This window comes from Nerophis ophidion, linkage group LG13, assembly GCF_033978795.1.
Source record: "Nerophis ophidion isolate RoL-2023_Sa linkage group LG13, RoL_Noph_v1.0, whole genome shotgun sequence".
Taxonomy (NCBI): Eukaryota; Metazoa; Chordata; class Actinopteri; order Syngnathiformes; family Syngnathidae; genus Nerophis; species Nerophis ophidion.
Genome location: NC_084623.1, coordinates 27,229,648 through 27,242,713, shown reverse-complemented (window position 1 = coordinate 27,242,713; position 13,066 = coordinate 27,229,648). Strand labels below are relative to the sequence as shown.

General features: G+C 43.2%; 1 protein-coding gene across 2 annotated transcripts in view; it reads right to left on the bottom strand.

The window, feature by feature from the left end:
- The window catches only part of LOC133564381 (inactive dipeptidyl peptidase 10-like), a 326,503-nt gene that overhangs the window by 64,386 nt on the left and 249,051 nt on the right, over positions 1-13,066 (bottom strand). For both annotated transcript variants that reach the window (XM_061918637.1, XM_061918636.1), the window contains exons 7-8: positions 1,835-1,916; positions 1,484-1,604 (exon numbers count right to left, since the gene is read on the bottom strand). In XM_061918637.1, the coding sequence (XP_061774621.1) occupies positions 1,484-1,604; positions 1,835-1,916 (203 nt within the window). The remainder of the gene's footprint in view (positions 1-1,483; positions 1,605-1,834; positions 1,917-13,066) is intronic.

Below are 13,066 nucleotides of genomic sequence, written 5' to 3'. Positions count from 1 at the left end.
TAACCTAGGAAAACGTAAACTTGGCATTGCATAGAAAACACACACACAAAAACTTGAACTGAGAGCAAACATTGGACCCGCAGCTGACACTGTTATATGAAGGGGAGTAATTTGTGGCGGCAGGAGCTATGGACACTAATTAATAAACATAAACTGGTGTGTAATAATCCGCGCCTCTAGCAACAAGAAAGTAAACAAAATAAAAGAATGCTTAAACAAAAACAGACTTAAACATAGGAGAACCACAACAAACCTGGACAACAAGATATGTCCTTTTCTGACAGGTCACAACAAATGTGTATAAAACACACCTTCAAACCTCTAACAATTCCATGGACAAGACCAAAGAGCTGCCAAGATTGTAGACCTCCACAAGACTGAGACTGAAATGGACCCTGGTGAAGAAGCTGGACACGCTATGACTGAGTCTCTCCTTGGGTAATTGGTTACTGGATTTTTCGACAACTCTGTCGCCTATACAATCACCCACAGCACTGGCTCCCCTAGTGATGTTTGCTCCTCCTCTTCACACTACTGACTTACTGTACGATATCAAAGACAACAATGAGTCTGAGTACATAGAAGAGGTAGAACATCTGGTAGAATGGTGCAAACAAACGTTGCATCAATGCAAAAGAGAACAAGGAGATGGTGGGAAGGGAGGGGGGGGGGGGGGGGGCGTTAAGGGTAAACCCTTGTCCAGGGAGTACCCTGAACAAGTCGAGATAGCTGAACCCCGAGAGGGACAAGCAGTAGAAAATGGATGAATGGATGGATGGCGATGGTGGTGGACTTCAGCAAGGTCAGCAACCTGTACATCAGTAAAGCACATGTAAAAATTGTCTGATTCCATCTTCAGGTACCTGACCTGGAGCCACAATATTTTCTGTCTGCTCAAGAAGGCACACTAGTTTTTGTACTTCTTCAGGAACCTGCAGTGTACGGAACTAGGGATCCCCAACCTGAGGAGCTTCTACAGATGTGTGTTGAAGAGCACTCTCAGCACCAGCCTAACGGTGTGGCACAGCAGCTGCACGGCTGAAGAGAGAAAGGCACTGCAGAGGGTTGCAAAAGCAGCTCAGAAGATGGTGGGGAGCAGCCTTTTCACCAACACATACATCTTCATCTGTAGAGATGAAAAAAGAGGGCTCTCTGCATCTCCAAGGATTTAACCCATGCTACACGCTCTATATTTGACCCCCTTCGTTCAGGCAGGAGGCTGTGGAGCATCTGGAGTAGGACCACCAGACTGAAGAACAACTTATTTCCGTAAGCTATTAGACTACTGAAAACAAATGGTGCACTGTAGCAATGAATACCAATCACATTACAGTATGATGTGAATACTAATGTTCTTGTGGTAACTATTGGGCTAAATGTGGAAAATCCGGAACAACATTTCAAGCCGTATCATGTGTGCTGCTAGGATAATACAATTTCTTGAATCATTGAATTATTGAATCATACATACAAGAAAATGTACCTTCATAGAGCCAGTCAGCAATCCCATTAAAGATGATTCCTTCCTTCCCTGAGGACGTCAGCCTAAGGGAATTGCTCTTCACGTCTGACTGGTAGTAAATGTTATTTTCAAAAATGTAAATCTGTAAAGGCAAAGGATAAAGATATGTGTTGATAGTTATGATAGAAAAAAGGGGAGGCCTGGCTAGATAGCATAAGTCCAATGAATACAATTAAATTACCCTTTCTTTTAACACACTAATCTTAAACAAACATTCGCATATAATTCATGCTAAGTAAACATTTACTGAAATTGTGTGAATTAGCATATGATATTTAGTTAGTAAAACTACTGTATTTTGTGTTTGCTAACCAATTGTTGGCCTTGCACTCCCCAGGCAGCGTATTGGAGGACTGAATTCAGCACCTCTGGAGGATCCAGTTCCCAAACCTCCCTGGATAGAAAACAAGTCAGAATAATCATTTAAAATTGTATTTTGCATGTATCAAATGGAGCATAAAAAATAGGAGGAACAGACGAAAAATCATAAAGAATAAGTATCATTATCATTAATTAATAATGAAATAAAATGTATGTAGTGGGGTTTTCTTGACCATTTGGGTTTGAAAACACACATACAAATGTTTGAAAAATAGATCTTTTTGTTATTTATTTATTTACTTATTATTAACCTGTCCTGTTCAGCCATATTGGCAAACAATATTGTTGATGTAGATACCCGTATCTGCTGTAAATATTTAATTGACAAAAGAGAAGTGTGGCATACTTCTTTTGTTGCGTTATATGTATTTAACTTTATTATATGCTTGGATTTATTTAGTGTTTGGCGCAACTGGAAGAAAGCAGGAGAGGATAGAAGGAAGAAAAACAGACTGAGGAAGCAACTGTGGGGATAAGAAAGAAACAAAATACAAACAACAACAGAACTATAAATATGAATACCAGTTTTTAATAATAAAAAATAAAAAGTTAAAAATAGTAACACAATGAAACAATATTAAATATATAAATCGTAATAACAATCTTTGTAATGATCAACAATGATTAACATGATCAATGTTAATAACTGGTTTTACTGCACAATTATTTTACCAAGCGCCGACCTGTGGTGTTTTGCTATTGTGACGTAACATTATCAGGTAATGACAAGGGACCTTTATCTTGAAGGTGAGTAGCTCCCTTCTAGTTCCCGGTAGCAGCCGCGCGGCAGTCAGACGCACACTAATTTAGACATGAGACATGTTTACGTGTTTCAGCGCTCCAGTTTGTTGTTTCTTCCCACAACCTTGTTGTGTCTTGGAAACATTGTCTGTAAGCCTTTTGTGTGTTTTATAAGTGTTATATAGAAGTTGTGTGCGCGTGTAAATGTAGAAATAGCACTGTTTAGCTTGCTGCTACTTAGCATGTAGCGTCTTTGCTCGTTAGCTCACTGCTCCAAGGGAGGGGGCAATGTTTGTGTTTCTCTTTCTCAGTAATAGTACATGCAACGATTTCATATTGTAATGCCCGCGGGAGGACTCACACAGACGAAGATGCGCCGTTCAATCGCTTTATTAACAAGTGGTAACTTCTAGTAGTTCCAAAATAATGCACACACATACACGAGCTGCTGTTAGCCACAACTCACGCTCACTCACACTTCCTGCCAACTCACTCGCGCATGCGCGTTCACCAAACCCTTAAAGACACACTACACTAATACAAATATCACAGATATTACACTGCCTCCCCCTTTATGAGTCCCCTCGCCCCGAGGGGTCAACAAGAAAATCTCTGAACCATGGTGGTCTACGCCTCTGTCTCTGTCGCCTGCCCTGTTCTAACTCAGGTCCATCAACACGTGGCGCTAGCAGCTGAACGGGGACAACAATACGGGAATATGGGGAACCTTGATCCACCAACTGTCCAGTGCCATCTGGTGAGGCAGGTGCCGCCTAAAACTGGGGAACTTCTCTACCCCGGTAGTGTGCCAAACGGTCTTTATGCAGAACAACCTTTCGACCCTTAGGGGACACTACTTCTCCCACCCTCTCTAGCACCCTACACGGACCGTCCCAATGACTGTCCAGCTTGGGGCAACGTGAATTGTGAATTATATTTATATAGCGCTTTTCTCAAGTGACTCAAAGCGCTTTACATAGTGACACCCAATATCTAAGTTACATTTAAACCAGTGTGGGTGGCACTGGGAGAAGGTGGGTAAAGTGTCTTGCCGAAGGACACAATGGCAGTAACTAGGATTGCACAAGCGGGAATCAAACCTGCAACCCTCAAGTTGCTGGCACGGCCACTCTACCAACCGAGCTATGCCGCCCCGTCCTTTTTTTCTTTTGGGCGTGTACACCCAGACCAGCTCCGCACGTCATGGTTCCTCTTTTGCCTCAAACCAGCATTCTCCAACTGGTCTCGCGCAAAGGAATGTGCTGCTTTCATCCGATCTTGCAACTCCCGAGCGTATTCCAGTCCTGGTTGATCCTCGGTGCTGCCTGGTGGTCTCCCAAACGGCAACTCAGCAGGTGTCCGGATCTCCCTATCCAACATCAGCAGAGCAGGGGTGCAGCTTGTGGAACTTTGAACTACGGAGCTGTATGATATCAGGCACTAGTGGAATATGACGGTCTCAGACATGCTGATGGTTGGCGGCGAGGACGGCCAGCTGCTGCTGCATGGTGCGGTTAAACCGCTCCACTAGTCCATCACTTTGCGGATGCAAAGAAGCCGTGCGTGTCTTTTGCATGTCCAGTCTTTCACACAGGGCAGCAAAAACTCTGGATTCTAAATTCCTTCCCTGGTCGCTGTGGAGGATACCTGCAGTTCTGAAGCGACTGAACATACCCTCCTGTAAGGCATCAGCCACGGTCTCTGCTTCTTGGTCCGGCAGCGCGTGCGCCTCCAGCCACTTGGAAAAGTAATCCATCGCGCAAAGCACATACTTGTTACCTTTGTCTGTTACGGGAAAAAGGCTCATAATGTCCACAGCTACCCTCTCCATGAGTGCTCCAACCCCCTGCTGCTGAAGTGGTGCGTGTGACCGGTCCTGGGGTTCCTTGTAGGCTGCGCACTCATCACAGCGCCGACAGAAGTCCTCCACGTCCCGCCGGTGCTGACCCCGGTAGAACCCTTGGCGCAACCGACAGAGCGTTTTTGAGCTTCCAAAATGGCCTGAGCCCATGCCCCCATGCCACGCCTTCAGCACTGCCTCCCTCAGAATCTTAGGTGCCACCACCTGGCATCTCTCCTCCCCGGTGGCCGGCTCCTTCCATGCACGCTGCAGTACGCCGTCCCTGATGTGCAGCACAGCAAATTTACTCCACAGGCCTTTGGTGCCGACTGACAGTCCCAACACGCTTTCCCAGGATGGTCTCCTGCTACTCTGGACCCATTGCCGCACTGGTTTGAGATCACTGTCTTCCTCCTGCCTGGCCACCCATTATGCAGCGTCCACAGTCTCCAAGGTGCAGCATGAAGGCCTGTCAGCAGTCTCATCTCCGCGCAGCTCCTTCTCTCTGACGTCTCGCCGGTCACAGTAGTTACAGCCATCAATAGCACATGGCCGCCGAGAGAGAGCGTCTGCATTGGCGTGCTGCGCCCCAGCCCGATGACACACACTAAAGTGGAAAGACTGCATCTCCTCCAGCCATCGTGCCACTTGACCCCAGGTTCTCGAAACAACATTAGCCATTGTAGTGCTGCATGGTCTGTTCTGATGGTGAAGGACACGCCACACAAGTAGTACTTGAAAGGGCGTACAGCTAACACAACAGCCAACAGTTCTCGTCTGGTCACACAGTACTGCCGCTCACGCTTATTGAAGGTGCGGCTGAAGTAAGCCACCACCCACTCACCTTCTGGGCGGCCCACCTGCGACAGCACTGCGCCCATACCAACTGGCGTCCGTATCAAGCACAAAAGGCATAGCTGGGTCTGGAGTGGTGAGAACAGGAGCATTCATGAGGGCCTTCTTGAGACCAGAAAATGCCTCTTGACAATCTGGCGTCCACACAAACATCTGATTGTTCTGGAGAAGGTTAAACAACGGTGCTCCACTGCAGGAAAATCCCCTCACAAACCCCCGATGATATGAGGCAAGTCCCAAAAAGCTTGTTAGCTGCTTCTGGTACTTCGGAATTGGCTAATCTCTTATAGTGCTGATCTTCTCCTCCAGGACATCGTCCAAATAGACAAAGCACTCTTGCCTGGGGATGTTAGCTAGCACTGTGTCCATCAGTCACTCAAATGTCCCTGGTGCGTTGCAGAGCCCAAAGCTCATGACTTTGAATTGCCAGTGGCCCCTGGTGGTGCAGAACGCTGTCTTCTGTCGTGACTCAGGGGTGAGTGGGACCTGCCAGTATCCACTGCGCACGTGGAGTGACGAGAACCACGAGGACCCTGACTCCAGGTCCAACGTCTCATCGACTCGCGGGAGTGGGTAAAAATCTTTTTTGACACCTTATTCAGCAGCCTGTAGTCCACACAGAACAGCGGCCTTGTGCTGTTCTTCCTGGGAACCATGACCACGCCAGATGCCCACGGACTGTCAGAGGGTTCTATGATCCCCGCCTCTAGCATTGCATGGACCTCCCTATCAGCCGCCTCCTGCCTGATCATGGGGAGACGACGGTGGCGCTCCTTGACTGGCCGCGCATCCCCAGTGACGATGTGGTGTTCGACCAGATGGGTGAGACCCACCTCATTTTCATTGAGGGCGAAAATGTCTTTTAAGTCCCAGAGTACGTGCCAGAGTTGCTCCCGCTGCTCCCTTTCGAGGCCGACACAGTCTTTTCCCAGATGGAGCGGACCGCTACTGTCCGGTCCTCCCTTTGCTGTTGTTGGTTTAGCGCTGCCGTTGCAGATGGCCCGGATGACGTTGCCTCCCACTTTGGGTTTGATTCTTCAGGGTGAGCGGACTCTGCCCCCATTACCGATGGCTGTTTCGTGGTGGATGATGTCCTCTTGGCTGCGAGCTCCATGATTGCCGCCACTCTCCCTATGGAGGGCCTGACAGCCTCTTCCCAGGTTGTCTGACTGGCGATTGCGGTGTTGATGAACACAGCCACTGTCCCGTTCAGTAGGAGGGGTCAGCTTTACTCACTGGCCACTCGGCAGAACAAGCACAGCAGACCCCAGGTCTATAACACATCTTTTGGCTTTTGAAAAGTCTCGACCAAGTATACATGGGTTGCTCACATCCGCCACCCAAGCGGAAAATGTTTCTGACAAGCCTCCGATTATGAACATAAACGTTGCTTTGCCTTTCATCTGGGCCACTTCCCCAGTCACTCTCTTTAATCCGAGGATGTTGTAGTCGTAATGATTTGTGCAGTCCTTTGAGACATTTGTGATTTGGGGCTATATAAATAAACATTGATTGATTGATTGAGTGAGACGTGGTTCTACAACGGTTCCAGCTGAAACAACGTCCGGTCTCACAATCGTGGCTGAAGATCAAGTATCCACCAGGGATGTGCAGGCCACGTTCCCAATCTGCACGCAAAGATGACATGGGGTCCCACTTCTGTCCAGCCCACAGTCACAACAGTCTCATCACTTGAGGGCTGGTGCTCCCGGTTACTGGCTAAAGGGGTCTGTGTCGTCCGGGCTACACTGACCCTCTCCCATTTCCCTGCTGGTCCTTCCTATTTGGACAGCGCCGCAGCAGGTGGCCAAGTTGTCCACACCCCCAGCAGACAGCAGTACACGCTCGTCTGTCCTTCTTGTCCTCATACTGGGTTGAGCAGGTCTGCAGCGCACATACAAGTTCCTCCACCCACGTCGGTCTTTGCTCCGCACCCTGCGTAAACGATGCAGCCGAAACTGGGCGGGAAGATATCTCAGGTGCCTCGCCAGTGGCGATCTCTCTCTCCATGGCGAGTTCATGTGCATCTGCCAGGGCAGAAGGGTGGGCGAGCTGGACGCGCAATTGCAGTTCATCCGGTTTAAGAGCTTGGATGAATTGATCACGTATGAGTTCATTTTGGATTGTGTCCAGTATTCTGATATATGCACGCCGACCCAGCCTCTCGATCCCATGAGCAAGGCACCAAAGCGACTCACCCGGTAGCCTGTCACGGTGCTTAAACTCACAGCGCAGAGAGTCTCTCAAGTCAAACTATCCAAAATGCCTTTGCAGCGCAGCAACCAGCGCACTGTAATCAAGTCTCTCTCCCGGGTTCAGCAGGAGCAAACAGGACGCAGCTTCTTCTGTGAGTGACAAAGCCAAATGTATTGCTCTCACCTCTTCAGTCCAGTCTGCTTTATTAGTCACAAGCTCAAACTGATTTGTATAAGCTTCCCAGCTTCCATTCCCTGAAAACTTCAGTGTCCTCAATGCTTCACACACAAACTCATGGGCACCGCCATGTTTGTTTACATTCGGTGGCGGCGCATGCGCTCTTGCGTCATGACGCCGCTCCTTCATGGGGATACTGTTGTCCATGTGGCGCGAAACACCGGCTTCATGGCGTCCGTGCTCGACGCGAGCTGCGTCCGGCATGTCAATCACACACTCTCCAGTTCCTCTCTCTACCTTCACTTGAGCGCCGAGGTCGGCGAACATTCTCTCTCCACAGGCAGCGGGTTGAAACCGAAGCACTTCTGACACCAATGTAATGCCCGCGGTGGAGAAGGAGTCACACAGACGAGGATGCGCCGTTCAATCGCTTTATTAACAAGCGGTAACTTCTAGTAGTTCCAAATTAATGCACACACATACACGAGCTGCTGTTAGCCACAACTCATGCTCTCGCACAATCACAGTTCCCGCCAACTCACTCGCGCATGCGCGTTCACCAAACCCTTAAAGACACAGTACACTAATACAAATATCACAGATATTACAATATGTAAATCGTATTCATGTGTGGTTTTGAATGTTACATGGGCTATGTACGGCAATTTACATAAGTTTATGAGCACAGTTTGCATGCTATTGTGTGCGGTGTATTTGCACTGTATGTTTACATGCTATTCAGTGCAAAGTTTGAACAAAGCTGTCGTTGCTAAGTTAACAAACACAGCTGAGCTAAAATGCTGCTCTGAGCATGCTCTGGCTGACATATCACTTGGCAACAGACACCGGCTTTAAAAAGACGCATACGCAAACGCTGGTCTCAAGTAACATCTCTCCACTGCTTGTGCCAGATTTTTTTTTTTTTTCCTGTAAGTAACTCATTAATTACTTTCCTTAGTCATTATTTACAATTATTAAATAATAATCCCATTACTATTTCAATTACTTTTTTGGTAACGAAACAAGTAACTATAATTAAGACCCTGTCGAAGGTGAGCCACGTAAATAAGACCGCCCACAAAACTGCGGGTCCTGAAGCGACTGTCAGAAAGCGGCTTGAAGATGATCCGTAAAACATACATAATCTATGCAGCATTTTGACCAAAGAACCACCATTACATGTTATGTAGAACACAATGAAGTGTTTTCCATTCAGAAAAAAATTACATAATATGACTCCTTTATCCAGTGTGCCTAATAAATGAAAAAAGGTAATACTACAGTAATAATGAAAAAAAATCACAAATATGTGTCTTTAAATGTATGTATATTGTTTATTTAGCCATTTTATTAAACTGTTTTATTATTACAATTTACATCATGATCTGACTTTATTATTGATAAAAAATAATGGTGAATATAACTTTGGCATTAATCATGCAACCTTAGCATATAGGTATCATTTCATGTTTAGAGGTCTCTACCTATCGTTTTAGAAAATACATATTTAGAATGTCTTAAAACAAAAATATTTGATTTAATTGGAACCTCGATTAACGAACGCCTCGAATGCGTTCTTTACGTCACGCCTCTGTGTGCGGACCATGTCTTGGTGTACAAACGTTTCATTAATTTCTTTATTCATTCATTCATTCCCAGCCTCCATTTTGAGGAGGCTGGGCTCCCTAGATCACATACTGTACACACCTGCCACGCCCATTTTAAAGAGCTTCAAGGCTAGTGGCACATCTGACAAGTTTATTTCCACAATTTGTGTACCTTGCACGGGTCAGAGCTGTGTCAGCCTCTCTAAGAGAACACTTTGTGTGATAAGAAAAGCTTTAAATGTGTCCAAACTCTCACAGTCTCGCTGTGTACCTTCGGGTTGCTAGATAACCACTGAAGTAGCATTTTAGCTATGTAGTTAGCCTCCGGTTTGCGGCGTCTTTATTTTAAGGATTTTATCAGTAAAGGGGGACTTCTTCCGCAGAAATATTTAATTGCGATGAGACCGGAAAAAGATATCACCTTTATTACAGCAAAGGAGAAGGAACTACCTGGACACAAGCCGATGAAAGATAGCTTCACACTGCTAGTTTGCACTAAAATTAACAAGGTAAAATTATTTTAGTTTTTTGTTTTTTTAAGCGCACCAAGGAGACTAGTGTGTTTGTGTACGTGTTCATTGTTGACATTAAGCTTGCTGATTGGATGGAAAAAGAGATTGTTGAGCTATTACCCATACTATGGTTTGATATAGATGTATAAGTGTGTGCGTGCGTGTGTGTGTATATATATATATATATATATATATATATATATATATATATATATATATATAGTGTATATATGTATATACTGTATATATACACACATATACTGTATATATACACACACACACACAGTGTGTATATATATATATATATATATATATATAAATATATATGCATACTGTATATACATGCATATTTATACATATATATATTTTTGTAAAAAAATTGCACACTTTGAAAATACTATGAGGTATATATATATATATATATATATATATATATATATATATATATATATATATATATATATATATATATGTATATATATATATATATATACACAGACCTTATAGTGTTTTCAAAGTGTGCATTTTATTTACTAAAATAGGGACTTTTGTGCGGGCTACATGTTTACATTGATTCTTATAGGGAATTCTGCTTCACTATACAAACTTATCTGTTGGCGAGCTAAGTTGAAGAACCAATTAAGACCAAAGATCGAGGTTCGAGGTATTTAGAACAGTGAAGTGATTGAGCTGTGAATAATGATGATCAATCACAGGTTATTACTCTTTATATAAATATTGGGTTATTTTAGAAAATAACCCAATATTTGAACAAAAGTGCAAGTTTGTAGTCAAAATGCAATCCAGGCATGTTTTTAAACGTTTTAATGAACTGCAAGTCCTTAATTTGCTTAAGACTTGGTGACAGTAAGTATAGTAATAATTAGATGCACAGTTTCAAAGTATTTCCAATAAAATAGCATACAAGGTAGATATAGTAATAACCCCCATAAACAACTTTACATATTGCATTATTTAAATCTGCATCTACTCTCCCTTCCTGCGACCCGACTTCAGATAAGCGGAAGAAAATATAAGCACAGTAAATATAAGCACAGTGCTTTTACATACAATATTATCCTTTTATATTTTTTATTTTTGAAATGTATTTTTTTAATACATGTAATGCTTAGTGTTAACATGTTATTAGCATAAATGTGGCTATATTTCATACATTTGATAATTCTATGTTAAAAATTCACTCCTTTTACTTTTAGTCTTGCTACTTACATGAGTCATCTTTAGTTTAGGAAGCTTGTACAAAAATACAATATTTAGTATTAATTTGTAAATTTTAAGTAGTTAAATGGACTTCACTAAGGGTGTCCTGATCCAATATTGATATTGCATATTGATCTGATATTGGCAAATAAACAACTATCACATCATATTAGCTTGTATCTAAAATGTGTGATACAATATTCGATACAAGCAGTCCTGCAGCGTGTTTACTCGTGCGAAGCTAGACAGTCAATTAACATCTAGATGTTCTCCAATAGGCACACAAAGTTGGCCTTTTCTTGTACAGTATTTTAGTTAAGTCATTTACAAAATATCCTATATCAGCTAGACCAGTGGTTCTCAACCTTTTTTCAGTGATGTACCACCTGTGAACATTTTTTTTAATTCAAGTACCCCCTAATCAGACCAAAGCATTTTTGAAAGAAAAAAAAGAGATAAAGAAGTAAAATACAGCACTACTTCAAAACATTGCTCATTTGTAGTTGTCTTTCTTGAACTATTTGGAAAAAATATATATAAAAATAACTATAAACTTGTTGAAAATGAACAATTGATTCAATAATAAAAAAAGATTTCTACACATAGAAGCAATCCTCCACTGTAAGTGCCCTCTTTGGGGATTGTAATAGAGATCCATCTGGATTCATGAACTTAATTCTAAACAGTTTGTCAGAGTTATTTGTTGTTGAACCCCAAGATGCAGAGAAGTAGGCAGGCATTGTGCAAGAAAACATGATTTAGTTAAAACTAAAGAAGAACAAACAAAAAGCACGTACGTGGGAGGATTAACAAACTAAGGGAGCTAGCACTGGAAGCTTGAAAACAAAAAGGAACTTTAGCATGGAAGCTAGTGGATAGCAAACAGAAAAACTGGAAAAAACTTATGGCTAACAAGAACAGCTTGCCGCTACGACGACCAGGACAGAATGTAGCACGACAGGTAATAGCTGAAAAAAATCACATTGACACGACAAGAGCAACATATGGCAACGCCAATACAATACAATGATCCAGCAACTGACACAAGAGAAAGCAAGTACAAATAGGAGCAGGCTGATTGGCAACGGTGTGACCAGGTGCCAATCAGCCGCAGCTGAGGAGGAACAGGACAGGAAGCTGACAAAATAAGAGCACTAGACAGGAACTAAGGACAGGAAATACTAAACACACATAGGAAAAAAACTAAAACATAGACAAACTGTCAGGGGAAAGCCTGACACATTTCTTCACAAAAAAAGAACTCTTCAACATCAATATTTATGGAACATGTCCACAAAATATCTAGCTGTCAACACTGAATATTGCATTGTTGCATTTCTTTTCACAGTTTATGAACTTACATTCATATTTTGTTGAAGTATTATTCAATAAATATATTTATAAAGGATTTTTTAATTGTTGCTATTTTTAGAATAATTTTAAAATATCTCACGTACCCCTTGGCATACCTTCAAGTACCCTTAGGGGTACGCGTACCCCCATTTGAGAACCACTGAGCTAGACGACAGCTAAGCGCACAATAGCGCACAAGCTAAACATATGTAATAAATGTCCATAATCGAACAACCAATATTACAGTCTAAAACAGCACTTTTGTCAACATAAACAAGTATTGTTCATATCGGGGCGGTATAGCTCGGTTGGTAGAGTGGCCGTGCCAGCAACTTGAGGGTTCCAGGTTCGATTCCCGCTTCAGCCATCCTAGTCACTGCCGTTGTGTCCTTGGGCAAGACACTTTACCCACGTGCTCCCAGTGCCACCCACACTGGTTTAAAATGTAACTTAGATATTGGGTTTCACTATGTAAAGCGCTTTGAGTCACTAGAGAAAAGCGCTATATAAATATAATTCACTATTAAATAAATATAGTTGCATATTACTTACACATACAAAGTCTCCAATACGCGAGGCTCCAATAATGGAATTGTTTCAAAAATGGAAAAAGTGGTATTGGGACACCCCTACTTACCAAAGTTAGACTTGAAAAAAGAAA